At 35.7% G+C, this 26,375-nt stretch overlaps 1 protein-coding gene across 2 annotated transcripts in view; it reads right to left on the reverse strand.

The window, feature by feature from the left end:
• Positions 1 to 26,375, reverse strand: part of DYNC2H1 (dynein cytoplasmic 2 heavy chain 1) — a 367,862-nt gene that overhangs the window by 27,534 nt on the left and 313,953 nt on the right. For both annotated transcript variants that reach the window (XM_065882515.1, XM_065882514.1), the window contains 2 exons: positions 16,199 to 16,288; positions 5,870 to 5,979 (listed from right to left, as the gene is read on the reverse strand). In XM_065882515.1, the coding sequence (XP_065738587.1) occupies positions 5,870 to 5,979; positions 16,199 to 16,288 (200 nt within the window). The remainder of the gene's footprint in view (positions 1 to 5,869; positions 5,980 to 16,198; positions 16,289 to 26,375) is intronic.

Consider the following 26,375-nt stretch of genomic DNA (forward strand, 5'->3'; position numbering starts at 1 on the left):
TCAAACCATTTTAAAAGATATACATTTTTACTACCCTCCCCGACATTTTTGTTTTTTGTGTCATATTTTACATCTTCATGTTTATCCCTTAGCTGTTTGTTGTAGTTATAGTTGCTTTTACACTTTTTGTCTTTTAATCTATGTACTGACTTATTTAAGTGATCTTCAACATTTACTATATATTTATCTTTCCTACTGGGATTTTCCATTTCCTATAGATTCTTATTTTCCATTTAGAGATCCTTCAACAGTTCTTTTAGGGTAGGTTTAGTATTGATGAATTCTTTTAGTTTTTGCTTGTCTGAGAAATTCTTTATCTCTTTTTCTATTCTAAATGATAATTTTATTGGGTAGAGTATCCTAGCTTGCAGGTGTTTCCTTTTCAGGATTTTAAATATATCCTTTCTGGCCTGCAATGTTTCTGCAGAGAAATCAGTTGATAGCCTTATGGGGATTCCCTTGTGTATGGCTCTCTATTTTTTTCTTGCTGCCTTTAGAATTCTCTATTTTAAAATTTTTCCATTTTAATTATGATATATCTTGGTGTGGGTCTGTTTGGGTTCATCTTGTTTGAGACCCTCTGTACTTCCTGTACCTAGATATCTATTTCCTTCTTCAGGTTTCTGAAGTTTTCAGACACAATTTCCTCAAATACATTTTCACTCTCCTTCTCTCTCTCTTCTTTTTCTGGAACCACTAAAATGTGAAAGTTGGGACACAATGTTATCAGACATGTTTCTTAGATTGCTTTTAAAAAAAAATTTTTTTTTTCTCCTGGTGCTCTGATTGGATGGTTTCCATTATTCTGTCTTCCAGATCACTTATGCATTCTTCTATATCACTTAGTCTGCTATTCATTCCTTCTAATGTGTTATTTCAGCTATTAAATTATTTATTTTTGACTGGATCTTTATATTTTCTAGATCCTTGAGAACATGTTCATTTTTTAGATCAATTCTTTTTCCTAATTCAAGTAACATTTTCACTACCAATGTGTCTAACTCTTTATCTGGTAAATTGTTTATTTTTCTTTCATTATTTATTTTTTCTCTTGATCTTTCAATTGAGAGTAGTTCCTCTGTCTTTTCATTATTTTAGACTTAACTTTCTCTGCCTCTATGAATTTAGGTGAAACAGTTACCTATTGCATCTTAAAGGGGTGTTCTTATGTTTGAGTGTCTCTATGCTGACTACATATGTTCAATGCCTTTGGTGGGAGAGCTGGATTTGATGTGGATGCCAGTCATGTCTTTCCTCAGAGTGTGCTGGCAGCTATCGCCTTGGTAAGTGGTGGGGCTGGAGACAGAGCTGGCCTGGGGTGTGAGGCAAGGCTTCTTCTCTGGTCAGTAACCATTACTGCCCTCCCAGGGTCGGGGTCTGATCCCATGTTGCTGCAGAAGAAGACCTGTGTGTCAGGCTCGAACTGGCTCCATTTCCTTTAAGTGTGGGTTTTCCCCACTCCCCACACCAGGAATTTTGTCCCAGGAGGGGAGTGCTGAATCAAGTGAGGTTCATGTGCATACAGCAGTCCAATGTGCTGTCTGTGCAGGCATCTGTGGTTCTGCTCAGCCACAGACCATGGTTGAGTCTTTTCCCTGGTCGCAGCCGCCCCAGATCAAGGGCTGTGCTGTGGCATGGACTAAGTGGGGCCCAAGCATTTGCTTAGCTTGAGCTGAGGCACATGATGAGGTGGTTGGAGGAAAACAGGCAGCCACTAGAGCAGACCTCTCTTCCCTGCCGTGGGGGCAAGACCTTTTTGTCTCTCACAACTGATCACTATCTCCAACCTCCTCTGTGCCCCAAAGGGGAGGCAGGGCCTCTGTGGTTTCTCTGTGTATACTGGGGCAAGGTGGTGGGTTGAGCTGTGGTGTACAGCGGCTGCCCTCTGGACTGCTTCTAGGGCACCACTTGAGTAAGTGCCAACAATGGCCACCACAGCCCACCCAGGGTCCACCCTGGGACTAAATCACCTCTGCATCCCAAAGTCAAGTCTCTTCCCTGGTCCTGGCCCCCCCAGATCCAGTGCCATACTGTGGCATGGAATAAGAGGGGCCAGAGCTTTTGCTCAGCTCAGTCTGGGGTGTATGATGAGGCAGTCACGGGAAACTCAGCAGCCACTAGAGCAGACCTCTCTCCACCTTGCCCCAGAGGCTAGCCAGTGCACACACACTCCTCTTGAATGGAGCCCAGGATTCTCCCAGCCCTTCTATTTGTCACAGTGCTCCTCCAACCAGTGAGGGGGCTTATTTCCTCCATGTAGGACCCCAGGACTGGGATGCCTAGTCTGTGGCTTGACCCACTCACTCCCCAGGGCTAGGGTCTGCCCATATAATCACCCTTTTCCTCTGAGTCCCCTCTCTGGGGCACAGCTCCTGATTTGATTGCTTTTCTTCCCTTCCTACCTGATTGCATGTGTATTCTTCTTACAGCCTCGGTTTTAAAGGAGTCCTTCTACCAGTTCCAGTTAGTATTCACTGAGAAATGCTCCTCCTGTAGATGTATTTCGGATTTGTTCAGGGGAGAAGATGAGGGTCACATCCTCTTATGCAACCATCTAGTCTCCTTAATCCGTTTTAACTTTAAATCATTTAATTTTCTTTTTACATCTTCATTGGAGTACAATTGCATTACAACGTTGTGTTAGTTGCTGCTGTATAACAAAGTGAATCAGCTATATGTATACATATATCCCCATATCCCCTACCTCTTGCATCACCCTCCCTATCCCACCCCTCTAGGTGGTCACAAAAGCAGGGAGCTGATCTCCCTGTGCTATGAGGCTGCTTCCCACTGGCTATTTTAAATTTGGTAGTGTATATATGTCCATGCCACTCTTTCACTTCATCCCAGCTTACCCTTCCCCATCCCTGTGTCCTCAAGTCCATTCTCTATGTCTGTGACTTTATTTTAGTTGTGCCCCCAGGTTCTTCAGAACTATTTTTTTTAGATTCCATATATATGCCTTAGCATATGGTATTTGTTTTTCTCTTTCTGACTTACTTCATTCTGTATGACAGTCTCTAGGTCCATCCACCTTACTACAAACAACTCAATTTCGGGTTTTTTTATGGCTGAGTAATATTCCATTGTAATATGTGCCACATCTTCTTTATCCATTCATCTGTCAATGGACACTTAGGTTGCTTCCATGTTCTGGCTATTGTAAATACAGCTGCAATGAACAGTGTGGTACATGACTCTTTTTGAATTATGGTTTCCTCAGGGTATATGCTCAGTAGTGGGATTGCTGGGTTGTATGGTAGTTCTATTTTTAGTTTTCAAGGAACCTCCATACGGTTCTCCATAGTGGCTGCATCAATTTACATTCCCATCAACAGTGCAAGAGGGTTCCCTTTTCTCCATACCCTCTCCAGCATTTATTGTTTGTAGATTTTTGATGATGGCCATTCTGACTGCTGTGAGGCAATACCTCACTTTAGTTTTGATTTGCATTTCCCTAATGATTAGTGATGTTGAGCATCCTTACATGTGTCTGTTGGCAATCTGTATATCTTCTCTGGAGAAATGTCTATTTAGGTCTTCTGCCCATTTTTGGATTGGGTTTTTCTTTTGATATTTAGCTGCATGAGTTGTATATTTGGAGATTAATCCTTTGTTAGTTGCTATGTTTGCAAGTAGTTTCTCTCATTTTGAGGGCTGGCTTTTCGTCTTGTTTAAGGTTTCCTCTACTGTGTAAAAGCTTTGAAGTTTCATTAGGTCCCATTTGTTTATTTTTGTTTTTATTTCCACTTCTCTAGGAGGTGGGTCAAAAAGGATCTTGCTGTGATTTATGTCATAGAGTGCTCTGCCTATGTTTTCCTCTAAGAGTTTTATCGTGTCTGGCCTTACATTTAGGTCTTTAATACATCTGAGTTTATTTTTGTGTATGGTGTTAGGGAGTGTTCTAATTTCATTTTTCACATGTGGCTGTCCAGTTTTCCCAGCACCACTTATTGAAGAGAGGGTCATTGCTCCATTGTATATTCTTGCCTCCTTTATCAAAGATAAGGTGACCATATGAGTGGGTTTATTTCTGGGCTTTCTATCTGTTCCATTGATCTACATGTCTGTTTTTGTGCCAGTACCATACTGTCTTGATTACTGTAGCTTTTGTAGTATAGTCTGAGGTCAGGGAGCCTGATTCCTCCAGCTCTGTTTTTCTTTCTCAAGATTGCTTTGGCTATTCAGGGTCTTTTATGCTTCCATACTAATTGTGAATTTTTTTGTTCTAGTTCTGTGAAAAATGCCAGTGGTAGGTTGATAGGGATTGCATTGAATCTGTAGATTGCTTTGGGTAGTATAGTCATTTTCACAATGTTGATTCTTCCAGTCCAAGTATATGGTATAGCTCTCCATCTGTTTGTATCATCTTTAATTTCTTTCATCAGTGTCTTATAGTTTTCTGCATATAGGTCTTTTGTCTCCTTAGGTAGGTTTATTCCTAGGTATTTTATTCTTTTTGTTGCAGTGGTAAATGGGAGTGTTTCCTTAATTTCTCTTTCAGATTTTTCATCATTAGTGTATAGGAATGCAACAGATTCCCTTGCATTAATTTTGTTTCCTGCTACTTTACCAAATTCATTGATTAGCTGTAGTAGTTTTCTGGTAGCATCTTTAGGATTCTCTATGTATAGTAAGTATCACGTCATCTGTAAACAGTGAAGGAAATGATAGCAAAGATCAATAAAACTAAAAGCTGGTTCTTTAAGAAGATAAATAAAATTGATAAACCATTAGCCAGACTCTTCAAGAAAAAAAGGGAGAAGATTCAAATCAATAGAATTAGAAATGGAAAAGAAGTAACAACTGACACTGCAGAAATACAAAGGATCATGAGAGATTATTACAAGCAATTATATACTAGTAAAATGGACAACTGGAAGAAATGGACAAATTCTTTGAAAAGTACAACCTTCTGAGACTGAACCAGGAAGAAATAGAAAACATAAATGGACCAATCACAAGCACTGAAATTGAAACTGTGTTAAAAATCTTCCAACAAACTGTGATTAATCTTCCAACAAAGAAAAGACCAGGACCAGATGGCTTTACAGGTGAATACTATCCTTCTCAAACTCTTCCAAAATATAGCAAAGAGAGGAACACTCCTAATCTCATTCTATGAGGCCCTGATACCAAAACCAGACAAAGATGTCACAAAAAAAGAAAACTACAGGCCAATAACACTGGTAAACATAGATGCAAAAATATCCACCAAAATACTAGCAAACAGAATCCAACAGCACATTAAAAGGATCATACACCATGATCAAGTGGGGTTTATCCCAGGAATGCAAGGATTCTTCAATATACGCAAATCAATCAATGTGATACACCATATTAACAAATTGAAGGAGAAAAACCATACGATCATCTCAACAGATGCAGAAAAAGCTTTTGACAAAATTCAACACCCATTTATGATAAAGTCTCTCCAGAAAGTAGGCAGAGGGAACTTACCTCAACATAATACAGGCCACATATGACAAACCCTCAGCCAACATCATTCTGAATGGTGAAAAACTGAAACCATATCCACTAATATCAGGAATAAATCATTTAAATTTAAATAGCATCATTTGACTTCTGCCTACCATATTGGACACAATAGGTCTAGATAAATAAATGACCAAAATTTTAAAAATTATGTTTTGCCTTTTTCAATTCTAATATAAAACACATCATAATTGAAAGCAGTGTTCTCTAAACTAGAAGTTTACTGTTATTAAACGTCAAGTATTAAGAAATAACACAACTGTCTGGATTCAACAATAAATTTATTTCTTGACAATCAAGGGAATGTGATCAGAAGTGAACAAATCAAAGTATAATTACCCTCTCAGACAAATAAGTATTTCATTCTATTTACCTTGCAGTTTCCTGGCGAAGCGCATTGAGAAATGTGTCTGGGTGGAAGAGTTCTGATAGGTCAAGTGTATCGGAGAGAAGAGTCTGGTTTTCAGCTCTCTCTACCCAGTTCTAGGAGGAGGGAGATACACGAACACACATTTAAAAACTTTGCAAACTTGAAAGATAAAGATTGGACACAGATATGGTGAAATAGTTCCCACTAAAAATCAAACCAAAACAAAAAATACCCTCTCTTGGTCCTTCTTCTCACCAGCTATTATCCTATTGATATTTATCTGTGCCACTTCATAACAAAAAAACATTGTCTAATTTCATCTATAGTATTTGACCTTTTTAAAACACTTTGACTTTCTTAAAACACTTTCTTCTCTTGGCTTCTCAATCACTACAGTCTCCCAGTATTTCTTCTGTCTTCCTGACTATAACTTCTTGGTGTCCATCATTGACTCCTCCTCCTTTCCTGGAATTCCCAATATTGGGGTGTACTCAGGACCATTACTTGGTCAATCCTATAGTTTTAAAGACCAGTATGCTTATGATTCCCAATATTATATCTGCTACTCCTTCCTACCTGTTTCCTGTCACTTACTTTTCTGACATTTCCACCATGATGTTTAACAGTTATCTAAACATGTTCAAATCAGAATTCTAAATTTGCAAGACCACCTTCCTCTTCCCTAAGAAATCTTCTTTATCACCAGAATCCTTCAGCTCAGTGAGAAATTCAATTGATTGCTCAGGCCAAAACCTTGAAATTATTTTTTACGTCTCTCCCATGTCCCACAGCCAAATTCACAGGTCTGATATAAAAATCTTAGCACTTCTGCATTTCCACATCCACCACCCTAATCCATAACACCACCATATTATCACTTGGATTACTGCAATAACCTCTTAACTAGTTAGCCTGTTCCCTGCCTACATCTGTTTTTCCCTCAGATATGTTCATGATTTGCTTTCTTACTTCATTCAAGTCTCTGTTTAAATATCACCTCCTAAGTGGCCTTACCAGATCACTCATGCTGAAGTGTCACCCTTTTCAACCCATTAACTTTCTAATTCTTTTAATCTACATCAATTTTCTCTACAGCATACTGATATTTATTAGATATAAAGTTCAGTTCGGCTTCAATATTTCATCAAGATCTACTATTTGCCTTCACCTTCTGGTAGGCCCAATAAATAGATGCTTACTTTAAAAATGTCCTGACATTCCCAGAAATGAATAATATAAATATGTGTATAAGCACAGATGTTACTACCCTATCTAATAAGTGTAACAATGTTACAAATGCCAACAAGGTATGACATTTAGATTTATTTAAAATATTAGATTATTTACTATCACATATAAATGGGCATTTTACATGCCACTTGGAGTGAAAATAACTCCCTATGTGCTCTATAGGTTTAAATTCTCTTGCTCTAAACTATAAATGAGAGTTTATTATTGCAAGAGTAAAGTTTTAAAAATAATCGTGAAAACTGTTAATTTTATATAAGAAAATTAAGAACTCTAGAGTTCAATAAATAGAGAAATTGATAATTATTACAAATATTGAGAGACTACAATAGCTAGACAAGTGTAAGGAAAAATGTTGGAAGCATTTTAGTCAAGAAATATTAATAAAAATTTAACTAATATGAAGAATAATATACATATTTGGTTATCTTGAAATTCAGACCTTTGTAAAATTGTTTGACATACTTGCATTTGCAACACTAAATAAAATTATTATTAAGAACAAAATTTAATTGTAGGTTACTTAGTTTTATTTAACATGAGTCCTTCAAGTTCTAGTTGGGAATACTTTCTATCTTGTGAGAATGAAGTAACAATGAAATATTAGCTTTGCCACCTTGAATTTTCTCAAGGAGAAACAAGGCCCTAATATCATTTACAAAAAAATCCAATATAAATCATCTTCAATCTAGGCATAAACAATTTTTAAAAATACAGAAAAGAAAAAAGTAAAGAAAAATTAGATACATCAAATATTTATTTTCTCACTTTTACAATTTCAAAACAATAGACATTAAAAGGAATATTTTATTTAGGAACAATTTTTCATTGAGGTTTCGAATTTGTGGAGGTTAAAAAAAAGCCTGACAAAATCATCAATATAGATTAACAATCATTTTCAGGACATGAAGTATGAGGAGTTTTGAGATTTCTTTAAGCTATAGACCTTATGTTCAAGGTTCTTCCTAGAAAACATGTTACTGAAATATATTTTCCTAAACTATTTTTACTATTCACAAACAAGTTAATATTATTGGTAGTAATATTAAATATTCTACTTTAATATTATGTGCAATAGACAATTAGATAAGCATATATATCTTAAAGTCCTTTTAAAGTGTGACAATGTGTAAATTAACAATGAAACCAATCGCTGCTTTTCTTGCTAGTGAAGAGTTTTCCAGCTGCAAATAGCTAACAACAAAGTGAACCTGATAGAAGATACATTATAGAATGGAAAATCAGCATGCACTTATCATTGACAATGGAATAGTGGTGAGGACCATGACTGATTTAGGAATCAAAGGTACACATGTTTTGTTCATAACTTTCCATTGGGTTTTCAGAAATAATAACAGTATTTGATAGGACAGACATTGACTATAGCAGAAAAATTGTCAATTACTTTCATTCTTCTTCAACCAAAGATAAAACTATATGACATAAAAGACATTTTTCAATTGTCTTATTTTATACTAATAAACTATGTTCATACCAGATGTAATAGAAGACTTTAAGTGGTAAAAATGGCTGTATAAAGCAAGGAAAGCCTTGAAACAGTGTTTTGAAAATAAGGGTACCAACATAGCAGATGTTACTAACAATCACCGGTTACTTTCAGGGAAAGTAATTTGTTTGCTAGAACCTGCCAGTTCTTCAAAAAACCAAACTTGTCTTAAGAGTTTAAATTCTCTGCATGTTTTCTGCTGTAAAGATCTTCTTACTGTGATACTCCAGGAAGCTGCTGAAATTGGTATGCATGTGATAAAAGCTGAGATGCAGATAAAAATTCAGAGAAGATTTTGTTATCTTGAAAGCCAATTATGTTGCTATATTGTCACATTTCTAGACCCAAGATTTATCTTCTGCAAGCAGTACAAATAGCATGGTTTATAGGATTGCTTCTATAAAACTGTCAATCATCATAGACTACTGTTTAGTATTCCAAATGTGCAAGAGAGTTGACTATAGGCAGAAGTAATCAGCTGACAGTATTGAGAAATTATTGTCCCTGTACAAAATCTGACGCCTAAAATTCTGTAATTCTACTGCTATAGTAATAGCTATATTTTATTGGATAAAATTTCAGATATACTATACCCTAAGTTCATTCTATAATGGTGATAATCCAATTTAAAGTTTGACTGTATTTTAATCTTAAATCTCAGGATTTTGGCGAAGATGTATTTTTCTATGCAATTCTAATTTAATGTATTTATTTATTATATATCTCCACTAAATGTAGAGATTCTTATTGGCAGAGCAATGAATAGCACATAATAAAATTCAATAAACATTCACCAAATGATGAATAAATTAAAGAATATGAATAAAAAATACCCGTAAGGTAGCTCTTCTAGCTGAGTATAGTACATGAAAATACGGATGCTGGAGGTTTTTGACCACATACAGACTATTTTTTCAATTTTGTTTATGTAAGTTTTCCTATGAATATTTTTACGGAGTACCCAGTATGTGTAAAACATTGCAGTAATGACTGTGAAAGTTACTGAGTTAGGGAAAAAAAAGAGATTCCCTTCTCAGGAATGCAAAGTATTGCAGAACCTTGCAAAATAGATTAAGACACCTCAGAAAATGAAAGAAAAGTAAACAATGTAATTTTAATAAAATTACTTTTAAAGTTCAAGATCTTAAGAGAAAATGAAACAAGCCTTCAAATGTTAGATGGTGGAACAAAGTATAAAGTTGAACAATAGTGTTCATTGGGTAGATTTAAATAGAAGCTAAAATCTCAGAAATACCTCATGGGTACTACAAAAATACATCTCAGCAGGTGTACGAATCATGATGATTGGGAAGCATGAAAGAGATTTACGTCAGTTTGCTTGAGAATAACCCTAAGATTGACTGAATCATTCATTTATTCAACAGATATTTACTGAAAAACCTACTTGTGTAAGCCACTGTTCTACATGCTTGGATAGAGCAGTAAACAGACAAAAATCTCTGCCCTTATCAAGCTTCCATTTTAGTGGAGGAATACAGAGAAAACAAACAAACAAGCAAGTAAAATATATACACTATTAGGTGGAGATATAGGCTATGGAAAAAAATTTAAAAGGGAAACAGGATGTAAAGTATCAAGGAAGAGGAGGGTTACAATCTGAAATAGGATTGTCCTGAAGGGATAAAGAAACTTCTTTCCTTGGAAAAAAAAAAAAAGAAGAAACAAGGAAAAATGAAACTTCCTTGCAGATATCTGAGGGAGAGCATTCCAGGTAGAGGAAACAGGAAGAATAAAGTCCATTTGAGGGAGTGTGCTAGGCTGTTCATTGAAAAGCAAGGAGACCAGTATGGCTGGAACAGAATAAATTAGGAAGCAAAAAGTAGGAGAGGAAATCAGAGAGGTAAACAGGCCAGATCTCGTAGGTTGCTGTAAGGATTTTGTTACTCTGGATGAGACGAGAAACCGTGGGGAAATTTCCAAGAGAGGAGTGATATAATCTGATGCTTTAACCAGAATATTTAGACTGCTGGGTTGAGAACTGACCAGAAAGGAGACCAGGGTGGAAGCAGGACTAGTCAGGTGGCAGCTGCACCAATAATGACTTCAATCAAGGTAGGAGCAGTGAAAGTGGTGAGCGGTGCCTCAGAATATATTTTGAACGTACAGCCGAGGTAATTTTTCTGATTGAAAGGATGCAGTGTATGAGAGAAGAGTTAACAATGATTCCAAGACCTTGTGCCTATGCCTCAAGAAAGGTGGAGATGTCATTTACTTTTACGGGAAAGACTGCGGGTAGCACAAGTTTTTCAGTAAAGGGCAGGAGTTCATTTTTGAATATGTTAAGTTTGAGATGTTTATTAAACATCCAAGTGAAAATACTGAGTATACACCAGAGTTAGGGGAGAATACTGGGCTGGAGCTATAAATCTGAGAATAATAAAAGTTTAGATGGGATTCATAGGCATGAGATCACTATGGGTGGAGTACAGATAGAAAAGGACAGAGGACTGTGCTCTAGGGAATCAAATTAGAGATGAGGGAATAGAAAAGCCAGAGAAATAGACAGATAAGAAAAACAGAAGTGTGTGGTGACCTTGAGGCCAACTTATAAAAAGGTTTCAAGGGGTAGAAACATCTTTTAAAAATGTTGCTGATAGATATCAAAAACTCTGAGATATTATAGAAAGGGAATTTGAGTGTGAGTTCTATCATTTATCATACACATTTTGCAAACTATTCTTGAATATGGGGTTTTACTTTTCGCATCTTTAAAAATGGAAATAAAAATATGTACCTCATATATTATAAATATTACTAGATTGTGTCTAAAGCACATGTATGCCTGAGATGAAAATATGCTCAGTTCTTATAAATATTCATTTTTCTTTCTATCCTTCATTTGATCATTTAAAAAGTTTGAGTATATGTTTGAAGTGGTGCACTGAAAGAAAAGAAAGTGATCTGAAGCTCAAATATAGGTCACTAGTACATTTTACTGCTAGGGACGTGAGAAGAGCTATTTAGATGAACCCAAAAAGGGTGTAACAAGCCACATTTCTAGATCTAGAAATGCCAGTCTGATGTATTAGTGATAATTAGGGTTAAAGGGGAAGAAATAAGAGCTAGAGGCTCACAGATGTTTTTTTTTCAGAGAAGAATTAGTTTTCTTGAAGTGGGCCATAGAAGTAAAATGCAAAGGGAAAAAGTTAAAGCAATCTATGTGGCTAACAACAAGCATCTTTGCAGACATGTGAGAAACTGTGTGCCTGAATATTTGAACAAAAAATAGGAAGCAGCACCTAAAAAGAATCTCAGAAAAACATAAGAGTGAAGGGGCTGATGCTTATACTAGGGAAAAATATGCTTCCCAGCGTTCCACAGTGGGAGGGGATGGAAGGAAGCAACATAACGTTAGCGTCTGCTGATAGAAAAGGTACTTTGGTATAGTCTACTGCACAGTGCCCAAATAAGGCCTAATTCAGACTTAATTCAGGCCATTACAGGAATGGAGATAGCATTAAGTGCTTCTAGGTTGTAGTACTTCTGCTATTTATTCCTAGAGTACTGCACTTCCTTTATCATTTTGATTGTTGTGGCTTATTTGTTGTCTGTCCTGATAAACTCTAAGGATAGTTTATATGTCATGCTGAATGGCATTTATTAATAATAATAACAATAATAACTAATTCTTTTTATTGCTTAAATCTCCCCAGATTTCAAGGACCTTAACAGTTGATATAAACAAGATTCCATCATAAGAATGATGGGTGGCAGGATTTGGTAGTATATGAGTGTACCAGCCACTGGCTCGAGTTAGGCCAAAAAAATTGTGTAGAGTTCAAGAAGTCACTATAAATTTTAAAATGAAAGAAAGAACCTACAGAGAAGCTCAGTCGTAAAAAATGGGCATGAAAGCTTGCCAATGACACATGGCACCCCAAGTTTGGTTAGCAGTAGAAGTAAAATGAGACATTCAGGAGCCCATTAAACATGTGCAGAATACTGGGTCTGTTTAGCACACCCAAGCCTAACTGGGTACTCGATATGAAGGTCTTATATCCTTAAATAGAATCAACTCATGAGCTAGGTTGGAACAGAAATTGCAGGCGTAGAGTCAAGGGATCCAACTGTGAGAAGTTGAAAATATGAAGACAGAGGGAAAAAGGCAAATGCTGACCCCACAGATTTATGAACTGGGTAGAGATCATGCTGGAATTTAAAATGATCAACACAGAAAAATCAGGGAGAACTTCTGCAGAGGCTATTCTGCAGGCCAAAGGGGAAACAAACAGTGGAAATCAGGAACCAAAGAAACTCTCAGAAGATGTTATTTCTGAAGAAAGAGCAGAAAAACTCGAAGTCAGGAAAATAATTCTAGGGTCTCAATAGGAAATAATATGTTATATATATTATATTATATTATATTTATATATCTAGTCCATTCATTTGTTCATTCATTTATTCAGAAGGCAGTACGCTACGTATTAGAAATACAGGGGAATTATTATTTTTTTTAAAGTCCTTGTCCTAAATGATCTTAGAGACCATAGGATAAATGATTGCAAGACTCTCTTTGGCTGAGACTGCTTGGGTACCTAAGGGTTCTCTGGCTCTCTCTAAATCACCAGCATTGAGAGGACAGTCTTAAACCCATGTCACCCAGTAGAGTAAGACTCTCTCCATATTGAAAAATGATCCTCTAAAACATAATCTGCTTTCTCTCCTTAATATCCCACAGTGTTCCCTTTTGCCCTTATGATCAAATATAATCCCTTAATACAGTATCATAACATGGCCTTTCCTGCTCCACCAGCCTAATCTCTGAACACCCCTCCTTGCGCTCTATGCTCTGCTTTTAGTTATTAAAAGCGCATGGCTTACTCTTGACTCTGACCTTCCTCTTGTCTGGCACAGTCTTTCCTCTTGTCTGGCACAGCCTTTCCTCTTGTCCTCGCTTGGTCTATTCCTACTAAGCTTTCAGCTTAAGCATCACTTCCCTGTTCCCATGTAGGTTAGGTACTCTTGCTATTTGCTCACATAGTACTAGAATTCCTTTGTCACTCTTACTGTTGCTGTTTATTTGGTTGTCTATTTTTTCTGATAAATTGTAAGGACAGTTCCTTGGGACACAATGTATATCTATTTTGCTTACCATTCTATATTCAGCAACCTCAGCACAGTGCATGGCACCAAGATAGAATTTTTAATTGCTAAATGAATGAATGTAAGAAATTTAAATTCTGTGAGGCAGAAACTGTATCAATTTACTAATCATTTTATCTCCCGTGCTTCACTCAGAGCTTAGCATAAAGTTGTTGCTTACAATATGTTTGACTGACTAAATAATGAATGCCATCTTGACCCAGTCACTCTCACCTTATTTGCACAAAACCCCTGTATTGATCAGGTACTATGTGTAATACTCTCAGTAGCTTGTTCTGTTTCCTATATGTTATGCCCTAAATGAAAGGCTCTGGGATTTTAAACCATGGCTGGAACTGGGCTCAACCTGCTGTGTACCTATTTGGAATCAGTCTGATCATTACACTTTCATAAATAACCAAAAGCTGCCATTTTCTCAGATCTCTGAAAATAGTACTTCTAATTCTCCCTGCCCTCCCAATATTCTCAGCCCTTTCTTCCCCACCTAAGTAGCCAGGTTGTTCCTCTAAACTTTGTAAGTTGCTCTGGTTACTTATCTGTGAAACATAAAAGGCATGTATGAAATCAAAGGACCTGGCAGACCCTTGACTAGATGGAAAGTGAATGCCAAACACTAAAGGTTATCTTAGGGAAGCAGATATCTGTACATTCATAACTGAAAAAAAATATTAAGGCAGGAAAACAATAAAAATATATCCTTAAGTGGTGACATAAATGATGAATTATTGCATGTTCCCTAGGTAGAAAGATAAGATAAACTATGGTCAAGCCTGAAAATTATCCTGAAGGTTAAAAGGATATTTTATCATTATAATTAAGGCTAAATGCCTATAAAGCTTTTTAGAAAATCACACAGCGAAAAAGTTTTCAGTTTTGATGATCAGTATACAATATACTCAGTATGAATAATCATGCCAGAAAATTGTAATAATTTATGTAAAACTGCTTTAAATGATATTAATTTCAGTATCAATAATATATTTATTATATGCACATAGCATAATTATTAAGCATACTTACACGTATAGTGTAATAAAAGCTACCCATTGGCAGCAAATAAAGTTTCTGCCCTTTATAAAATAATCTAATGCAAATAATACTGATACATATATTAAGTGATAAATTATCACAGCCATGCAATTATAACACACCAAGGACTTCAGAGCATTTCTTTATTTTTCTAAGAGCACTGATGGACTATTTGTCCTTCCTCTTCTGACTTCTCTATCCTTCCTTCCCTCCATATTTCTGGCATTTATTGATAGATTATATCTGGACATATACACAGTAGATAGGAAGATGGGTAAACCCGAGTCCCTGCCTTGTTCTTCTCTACCTGCTAATTTTAAACTCATTTTCAGATCCAGTAGTTTCTTCTTCAATAATCCTACAACTGAGAGGTTGATTATACTGGAAGCCAAATAAACATTCAGATGAGTTCTGGCCCCTTCAAAGGAGTACCATTGGCAGACTGGCAGCATAGAGTAAGAAGAGAGGAAAAGATGAAATTACACAACAAGGCAAGGCCCCCCTAGAGGAAGTGTCTAAAGAGATGAGAGGAGATGAAATCAAGTATACAGCTCTAGGGATGAGGCTTCAACAGCAGAAGGTCAACTACTTTTGTATTAGAACAAAGATGATGAGGGTGGGTTTAGACAAATTTGTAGGTGGGAGGGAAGGGTAGGCATTTTCAAGTGGTCATATTTCATAGCTTGAATTTTCTCTGTAAGGTAAAAAGCAGGGTGTTCTGCTAAGGGAAAAGTTAAAGATGTGGACAGGTATGTGCCTTACTAAAAAAAAAAAATGAATGAGGATTGCTGTATCTAGAAGGACACTGATCAAGTTACTCCTAATAAGCTGATATGACAAAGAATGTTATTTGTGAAAGCAGTGTAACAAGCAGAGGAAGAAGGCAGTAAGACAGTGCAAAACCACACAGGAAAAGCGGTACATTGCATGCACCAACTGACCTATAACATTTGCTATTCCTTAAAAAAAATAATCACCTTGTCTTTCTCCATCTATATCATTCCTTATTCTGTTCAATTTTCCTTCATTTACCTGACTGGGCCACTCTGAAAAAACTTGATCAATTTGGAAAAAAACAAAACAGAAAAAAGCAGCTCCCTGTAGGGGGGACATACCCTAAAGCAAATTAGTCACAGCTATGAATAAGTTTCAGTTACCATCTATATTAAAATTATAGATTTTTCTCTAAATTCTCAAAAATTATGAAAAGCCACACTACACAGAGAGAACACAGTCTTTTTGTTTTGTCTTTTTTTAAAGAGTGCTAGGTAAAATCACAGATGACAGAATAAGAAAGGAATATACGGTGCTCTATGAACAAAATCATAATATTTTCACTAGTTGCTAGCAGAATGGTTAAAAATATGAGAGTTTATAGTACAATCGTCATACAGTCATACAATTACTAAATAATTTCATCTTACCTGTATTGCAAGGGCACGAGCTACAAGACCTCTAAGGTATTGTAAAGGATCTTCTGGACCTTCCCACTTGCTTTGCCATGTGAGAGGACACTACAATTTTAAAAGGATCAAAATTAAGTTTACATATACAATATTACATATAAAAGATCTTTTAACATTAGTGTGATGGGGAAAATACTTTGGCATAATTCACATTATGTGTATCATGAATTCATTTCATTAAGATATGCCTTTTTTCTATTTTATACATAATATCAATAATGTATATGTGTCAATCCCAGTGTATGTATAAAATAGACAATTGATGGGAGCATACTGTATAGCACAGGGAACTCTACCTAATGCACTGTGGTAAACTAAATGGGAAGGAAGTCCAAAAGGGAGGGGATATCTGTATGTGTGTATGGCTGATTCATTTTGTTGTGCAGTGGAGGCGAACACAACATTGTAAAGCAACCATACTCCATAAAAAAATTAATAAAAAAATTTTTAAAAAAGATATGTCTTTTTCTTTGATCTTATCTCATTAAAATTGAATGATAAATAGAGTCAGAATGAATTGACCTGTTTCTCTAAAAGGAAATATTTTTAAGTAAAAATTCTTGAAAGAATAAACAAATGAACATAAACCAGTATATAGAAAGTAGCAAATCATGTTTTCTTGAAATGATATGTAATGAAATCAAATTAAATTTCACAAATTCATTTTATAAGTAGTAAAGACAAGACACAACTAGTCTTGTGTCCCTACAGAATTACAGAAATTTTATCTCCCAAACCACACCAGATATATGACAAAAAGAGAATAAAACAGAAAATACTCTAAATTAAAGAAATAAATAAAACCTTTCTAAAAAAGTTACCTTTTTAATATCTGACCTTCTTTTAACTGACATTCTCCATTAATACATTCATTATAATATTCCTTTTCTGTGAGAGTTTTCTGGATTTTTCAAATATTATGTAACTATCATTCAAACTTAATACTTATTTTTCTCCAGTGGAATAATAAGGAGAGAGCATCAATTTCTTAACCCAAAACACTGTCTGATTACATAGCTGAGAAACTACTCCAGGCTAGAGTATATCAACAATGTATGGAAAATGGAAATTGTAAGATAACAAACCTTACAGTGAAAAAAAGACCTTAGAAAACATCTAGTTCAATTACTCTAGGTGAATGAAGTAAGCCTTCTTAGGAATATGGTAGCTAAGTGCTGGAGCTATGCTGTGAACTGAAACAGGTGTGATGACTTTAAAACATGACCCTTAAATCCTTTGGCAATTCTGTGGAGACTTGAAGTCTGCTCTTCTTCTTAAATAAGTGTCCTGTGAATATAGCAGAAGTGATGTGGTTCCAGTTTCCAGGTCCAGGTCTTAAGAAATTGGTTGCTTGTATTTCCTGTCTTTTGTGACTCTTGATCTTGGAACCCATTCAACATATTGTGAAGTCCAATTTTTGGAGAGGCCCACGTGGAGATGAACTGAGGCTCCCAGCTCTCAGGCAGCACTGACTTGCCAGCCACATGAGTGAGCGGAGTGGAAGAGACAAGCTTTCTCTACCAAGGTCTACCCAAATTTCAGCTCTGTAAGCTTAAAATAAAATGATTTTTTAAAAATTATTATGTTTTAACCTGGTAAGTTTTGGTGGGATTTGTTATACAGCAAGACTTAACTGATACAGTTCTTTGGTATCCAGAAGCAGGGTTCTACCTTAACAAAAACCTAAAACATATGGCACTAGATTTGAGACTGGGTGGTGGGCTGAAGCTGCAAGAACCTTCAACAGAATGTAAGTGAAAACATAAAGGGCTTCTAAGAGAATAGTGGAGGTCTAAGGGACTTTGAGGACTTAAAGGAAAGGGAGGAAACAATCTCAGACAGAGAAAGTACTCTTGGGACCTTAAGGGCATGCCTTGCAGATCCTTTCTGTTAAACAATAAGGCTTCAATGAATCTTAAGGGTGTTGTCCCACAGCCAACACACAAGAAGCCTAAGGTAGAGAAAAAGGCTTATCACAAGATTTATGGCCATAGTTTTTGTCTAATGTGAATCTCAATGAGATTCAAAGCAAACTCACAATCTTAGAATACTGTTCTGGTGTAAGTTTCATCTGTTTGGGATTAATGGGGAAAAGAGGGCACAATTAAAAGAGAACTTTGGACCCCAGAATCCCTATGGGTGGGAAGCAGGTTGAGAAAACCACTCAGCTTCAAACATGTCTAAATATTATTGAAATGTATGGATAATTAAGAGACAAGAATCAACAGCTCAGAGGGCAAAACCAAGAGCCATGGATAATTATTCCCAGGGAACAATATGGAATCCTAATAAAGGAACTGAAAACATAAGCTTGCTTAGATTTCAGAATTGCTAAGGACACGTGAGCCTCCCATTTCCTCATTTTTTGAGTGGGAATGTCTATTGCAGTTACCTGTCCTACCATTTATATTGGGTTTGTAGGGGACAATAACTTATCTCTGCACGTCATAGGTCTTTAGTTGAAAACCATGCTTGAGAAACTGTTTTTGAAGAACCAAACCCAAGAAGCCTCACCCATATTTCCACCTGATTTTGATGACAACATCCAGCTTGAGGCTGTAAAGGAATGAGACATCTGGGGAAACTTGGAAGGAGATGACTGCATTTTACATGTGGGAGAAATGCAAATAATTTGTGCTCAAAGGGCAGACTGCAGCAGCTTCAAAACACGGTCCCAAAATTACTTGATACTCTTCCCATTGAGAGTTGAGGTCTATGTCCACCCCACCCCTTGACAACCCGACCAATAGAATAAGGGAGAAGTGATGCTTTATCAGTTTTCAGATCTAGGTCTTAACAAATTCACAGCTTTCATTTCCTGTTTCTTGGGGTATACACTTTTAGAACCAAGATACCATGTTGTGAAGAAGCCAAGTAGTCCATATAGAGAGGCCCATGTGGAGACATCTAGAGAGCAACCAAGGCCTCTAGCCATCAGTCCCGATAAACTACCAGCCAATAATCAGCACCACCTAGCCAGCCCCGTGACTGAGCGTCCATTAAGTAGACCCTCCTGTTCTAAGCTGAACTGACTCAGCTGGTGTCACACGAAGCAAAGACAAGCTTTCCCTACCAGACCCTGCCCAAACCACACACTAATGAGCTAAATAAATGATTGTTCTTGTTTTCAGCCATTAAGTTTCAGGGTAGTTTATTACGTAGCAATAGATAGTTGATAGGTCAGGTTTTCACATTCTAAGTTTTATGCTTTTCCTGTTGTAGAAAGATAGCTCCTTTATATAGTGTTTAATTACATAAAGTAAGTTACTGGTAGGCAACCTTTAAGGTGCTCCCAGTGACCCCTGCCACTTGGCATTCATCTCCATCCTTGTGAAATTCCCTCACCTTGAGCATGAACTGGTTTTAGGGACTTGCTTCTAAGGAAAGAATATGGCAAAAGTGATGAGAAGCCACTTCTGAGAGTAGGGTACAAATATTGTGACTTCTGTCTAGCTCACTTTCTTTTCATCTCTTCCTTGTTCACTCTGTGTGAAAAAGTTGCATACTGTGGGTTGCTTTATGGAGATGCCCATGTAGCAAGGAACTGATATGTCCAGTCAACAATAAGTGAGGACCTGAGGGCTGCCAACAGGCATCCCATAAGTGCTCTGAGAGGCTGCAGTAATTGCAGCCCTAGTGACACCTAACTGCAGACTTGTGGGAGACCCTAAGACAGAACACCCAGTTAAGCTACCCCCAGATCCCGACTCACAGACACTGTAATGTGATAACTTTTCATTGTTTTGTGTCACTAAATTCTAGGGCAATTTATTACACAGCAATAGATTAACTAAGAGAACTATCAATATTAGTGTCAGATGTAATACTTTCATTCAATACATATTCAAGTCCTTATTGTCCATCCATTCAGCAATTACTGAGAGCCTATAATGTGCAGGCATTATAAGGTCCTGGCTATCATGGAGCTTACATTTTACTGGGGGATAAAGGCAATATACTTATTTCTAAATATATTATAAGAAAAAGGCTACACAGTGCTAAATCCTATGTAGAGAATTACAACATGATATGTGATATGACCGAAGTAATATGAAATGATAGTGATATGATAGAAGACTATGAGGAATAAAATCTTCACCCTAAAGAGCATTAGAAACCAGTAAAGGAGATAACACAGCTAATGTCCCTGATGGTGTTTTAAGAATGACTTATATAGCATGTTTCTGGAGCTAAGAGGAAAACAATGATTTAATCAAAGAAATCTTAGTAAAGGAAGTACTGTGAAGCTTTGAAGGTTGTGTTGAATTTTGACAAAGGTAGACATAACTGGAGGGGACTTTTTAAGCTAACATTTATGTGTTAGCAACTGTGCTGAGTGCTGGATATGTACCGGAAGCAGGTACTATTGTAATTTCCATTTCTCAGAGGAGAAAATGGAGACACAAAGAGAACAGCATATCCAAAATCACAGAGCTGGAAAATGGCAAGTCCAAGATGTGAACCCAGGTAACCTAACTCTAGAGTCTGTCAGCATTAATTCTGCCTCCAACGTATTTTACATTTCTATAATGTAATTTCTATATTACACCATTTGAGATTTGTCAACTGAAAAAAAAATGCACAATGTTAGAGTTGTGCATTAAGTTTTACTTGGGGCAAAATGTAGCCCGGGAGACAGCATTTCAGATAGTTCTGATAAACTGCTCCAAAGAGGTAGGAGGGAAGGTGTGTGATTTTGTGTGTGATTTTGATGAAGGAGGAGTACATGTAATCAAGCACATATTTTTTGCAGAAGGTTGCTGCTAGTTTCGTGAAGATTCAACATGACAATTATGTATTGGGAATTAAAGTTATAATTATGGGGAAACTAAGGCTTAGAGTAGGTTTATTTAACTAAACTATTTTTTTTAATTTAAATGGTAGAGAACTTGAACCCAGTTCTAACTCTAAATGTAAACTTTTTGTTATCCCATGCTTTTCATGAAAGATGTCATAAAAGCAAAACAGGATACAAGCAGATTTCCTAATTCACTCTTTTTCAAGCATCAGTTAATTAACTGACAACTCAGCAATAACCTGTTAAATAGCTGCTATTTGTCAATCATTTGTTAGGTCCTGTGGATACAAAGTTATAACACAATCCCTGTTCACAGAAGTTTGCACTAGAGGGGGAAATAAATAATAAAAGAAGACAGCTACAGACAATACAGTAAGTTCCCTGATAATGACAAGTACTGTGCTCGTGAAACACAGATGTAAGGTATACCAAATTCAAACTGTGCCTAAGGACAAGAGTCAGGAAAGGCTTTCTGGTGGAGATAATGCTTGAGGTGAGTCTCAAAAGATAAACAGCTTACAGTAAAGTAAAGAAGGACAGTAAGAAAATGAAGGGGCATTAATAAAAAAGACATGAGACAACTGGGCTGATGGTCAGACCATGAAGCTTTTGAATGTTTATACTGAGGAGCTTAATCTGGAAAGCAACAATAAAACTAAATTACACTTTAACTAGGGAAGTGACACAATCATATTTGGATTTTAGAAAGATTATCCTAGTAGAAATAGGGAGAACAAGCATTAGGGTGATGAAACTGCAGTCAGAGAGGTGAATTAGGAAGGTACTGTAGAAACTCTTGTGCAGCACTTACATGTGCAGGCACTGTTCTTAGCATTTCACCTGTATTAACCCTTTAGACTTCACATCAACCCTCTGAGATGGATAGTTATTACTCCCATTACGAACATTTAGAAACTAAGGTAGAGAAAGGTGAAGTGACCTGCACAAGTAAACATTCTAGTACATAATCTTGGATGTTTTAAGTTCCACTCCGCAACCTTAATATGTTTACTATATGAACTTTAAAAAAAAGGACCACAGTTAGTAACTCTTTTCCCTTTTCAGTTAATAACGTAATCATCTATACTACTGACAAACACCACTATCCTACTAATAAAAATGACGTGCTGATCCTCACACATGAGTGAAAAACTGGTAATCCAGTATCTTCACACTGCTGAAGTTAAGCCAACGCTGGATTATAGTTTTTGGAAATGAATCAACTTTCATCTGACTCAAGCTTATTGCAGTGCCTGACACAGGGAGACAGCATGGAAATTGCTATTTATTTCAAACACTAGAAGTTGCACTGGGATTTCACTGTAGGTGGGAAAACAGAATTCAGTTTACATTTTTTTTAAAGAAAAGGAGAAAGGAAAAAGGAAAAAAAATATATAGTTCATTGTAATTTCAATTTCGCATGAAGTGATTAACCCATATGGGCAGTTTACAAATTATCACTAACTCCTATACTAGCCATAACTTACAAATTTGTACAATTAATTAAATTAGCTAAAATCCATTTTACACACATATACATGATTAGAGAGTTATATTTCAGAAGGATAAAGATAGCTGCAGAGTAAAACACTCTAATAATAGAGCCCTTACTATATAGAGAGAGTCTAATAGAATAGCCTCTCTTCTATTTGGAAGAGAAAGTACAACTCAGAAGATAATTTGTGATAAAAGTTAGAATGCATTCTGATTTAATCTTACTAAGACCTTTACTTAGAGCCAAAGATTTCAATTTTCTTAATAGTACAGAGAAACAATCTATAAAACAGCACCAGAACAAACTAAGGACTTTCAGATACAGGAGATTTATTTAACTGAATTATTTTCTTTTAAAATATGAATCCTATTTTAAAAATCTTTTTATTTTGTGCCTTCCCTTTAAAGAGACTCATTTGCTTTCTCAGGACATGTAACTTCTGTTTTCCATTAAAAAATTATAAAATACTTATGAAGAGATTATACTAAGTTATAAAACATCTGGAAAAGTAGAAGCAATCCATTGATGGATGAATGGATAAACAAAATCTGATACAGACCTTCCTCGACTTACAGTGGGGCCACGTGCAGATAAACCCCCTGCAAGTTGAAAATATTGCAAGTTGCAAATGCATTTAACACACCTAAACCACCAAACATCATAGCGTAGACTAGCCTATTTTAAACGTGCCCAGGACACTTACATTAGCCTATGGTTGGGCAAAATCATCTAACACAAAGACTATTTTATAATAAAGTGTAGGATATCTCAAGTAATTTATGGAATACTGCACTGAAAGTGAAAAACAGAATGGCTGTATAGATACAGAATGGTTGCATTGTATCAGTTGTTCACCCTGATGATTGAGTGGCTGACTGAGAGCTGCAGCTCTCTGTGCTGCCCAGCATTTTGAGCATAAGGTACCACATATCGCTAGTCAGGGAAAAGATCAAACTTCAAAATTCAAAGTATGGTTTCTGCTGAATACATATCACTTTTGCCTCATCATAGAGTAGAAACCACCTTAAGTCGGGGACCATCTGCATATACATACAATGGAAAATTATTCAGCACTGAAAAACAAGGGAAATACTGACACATGCTACATATGGATGAACCTTGAGGATATAAGACAAATGCTGCTTGATTCCACTTATATGAGGTACCTAGAGTAGTCAAATTCATAGAGATAGAAAGTAGAATGGTGGTTGCTGGGGGCTAGGTGGTGGGGGAATGGGAAGTTGTTTAAATGGGTAGCGTTTCAGTTTTGTAAAATGTAAAGAGTTCTGGAGATTGGTTGCACAACAGTGTGACTGTACTTAACATTACTGAACTGTACACTTAAAGTGGTTAAAATGATAAATTTTATGATATGTATGTTGCCACAATTACAGAACTTCATTGGAAAAATGTGAGAAAGGAAAAGAAGAAACCAGTTTCCTTCTTGAGTCTATGCCAGCATTGTGTGCTTGATAATATTTTTGTTATCCACTTTGAGCTCATTGAATACAGAGACCGTGTACTATGTATTATTCCTATCTGTAGGGCCTGGCATGGTATAGAGAGTCCATGGTTGATAGTCAATAAATGTTTGCTGAATATTATTTATTATGTCATCCAATTACTAATATTTTAAAAAAAATCCCAGCTCCTCTTCCATCCTTGTACATTTTGAAAAAATAGAGTTATAAATAAGATGTCCATACATCCAATTTGCCTAATGATCCCTATTGTCCCAGAGTTCCATCCAGGTCGGAGTCCCTTTCACTCTTAAAACTATAGTTTGGGTGATAAATTTGAAGGTCACTATAGTTATTTTAAAAATTCAAATTTACATAACAATTTGAAGCCAAGAAGTCAATTTAGGGATTGAATCATGACCTCATTAGCACAAAAATTTAACTAAATTAACCCAGAATTACCAAAAAAATTAAAGAGTCAAGCAAGGAAATAAACAAACGGATAACTGGTAAAACACATTGCTGTTGTGATGAGTAGTACAGCATACCAAAATAATTTAAAGGCACCTTGAGAAAGGATCTGATGATTGAAAATGGCTATTGGTGGAGAATGATAAATTCTATTAAAAATGTATGTACATTTTAAAACAAGTATTATTTAATATCTGTCTTTCCAATATGTAACAGATTCATAGCATCCTCAGCATAGCATACACATACAACTGGAAGTATTAAAAATACTTATAATGAAGCCTTGGGAAAGATGATAAGTTAATCATCAAATATGTTCAGCATGTAAAATGATAATCTATAAATTTTTCCATCTAATAAAATCTAATAAAAACAGATTAAATGTATATTTACTTCTGTGAAATTTATTTCAAAATAATGTTCAACATGTTGAACATATGTCGAATATATGTTTTTACATTCTCTGAGATTTTAAGAATTTATGGGTTCTTTCTGCACTGTTTTCTGTGATAAACTCATTTAGGCCAATGTCATGTTGGTATAATTAAATATATGTATATTTTCTTGATAAAGTGTCTATTCAAATCTTTTTTCTCATTTTAAAAATTGGGATGTTTGTCTTTGCATTTTCAAATTTATTTCTTTTTAATATTTCTGGATATATATTCCTTGGTTAGAGGTATGTCTTGCAAATCTTTTCCCCTAGTTTGTGGCTTACTTTGAATTTTCATAACAGTGTGATCAATTTGGGGATAATTTTTGTATATGTTTGGAGGTACAGGTGTATGTATTACTATTATTATTATTATGCTTTTGCCTATTTGATTGTTCTACTACCATTTGTTAAAGAAATTTCCCTGTCTCCATTTAATTGCCCGAGTATATTTGGTGAAAATGAATTGATCATATATCTGTGGGTCTATTTCTGTACTCTTTATTCTGTTCTATTGAGCTATATATCTATATTTCTACCATTACCACACTGCTTTGATTATAATATCTTAATAAGTCTTGAAATCATGAAGAGTAAGATCTTCCATTTTACTCTTCTTTTTCAAAACTGTTTAGGCTACACTAGGTCTTTTGCCTTTTATTCAAATCGAATTCTCAATCACTATAAAAAAATTCTACAGAGGATTTTTATCGGGACTGTGTTGAATCTCAGGATCAATCTGGAAAAGACTAACATCTTAACAGTAATAATGGGTCTCCTGATCTGTGAGCACAGTACAACTTTCACTGCATCTTTCCATTCATTTAGGTCTTTTTAAATTTCACTCATCAATGTTTTGTAGTTTTCAGTATGTACAAAAGTTTTACACATCTTTTGTCAATTTTATCCCGATATATCATCTTTCTGCTATTATTACAAATGGTACTTTTATATTTCAATACTCAATAATTTGTTTCCAGGATATACATCATTTTTAATGTGTTTACCAAAAGTTTGCTAAACTTAAACTCTCTTACTAGCCTTAGAGCTTTTATATTTCTTAAGATCTTGTGAATAGTTCATCATATCCTCTACAAAAAAAAAAATAGGTTTCCTTCTTCCTTTCCAGTTTGTATGGCTTTTATTTCTTTTTCTTAACTTGTTGTGCTAGCTAGGACCTTCAGTATAATGCTGAAAAGACCTGGTGAGACCTCAATGTTTTACTACCAGTCTTAGGGGGAAAACATTCAGTCTTTTACTCTTATGTTAGCTATAGGTTTTTCATAGGTGACCTTTATCTGGTTAAGAAGGTTCACCTCAAATTCCAATTTAGTGAAAGGTTTTGTCATGACTGGATGCTGAATTTTGTCAAATGCTTTTTCTGTCTCTATAAAGCTAATCACGATTTTTAAAATTAGTTATTAAAATGGTAAATAACATCAATTTTTTTTATTAACTCAAACTTGTATTCTTAAGAT

This window comes from Phocoena phocoena, chromosome 8 (assembly GCF_963924675.1).
Source record: "Phocoena phocoena chromosome 8, mPhoPho1.1, whole genome shotgun sequence".
In the NCBI taxonomy this organism is placed as follows: domain Eukaryota; kingdom Metazoa; phylum Chordata; class Mammalia; order Artiodactyla; family Phocoenidae; genus Phocoena; species Phocoena phocoena.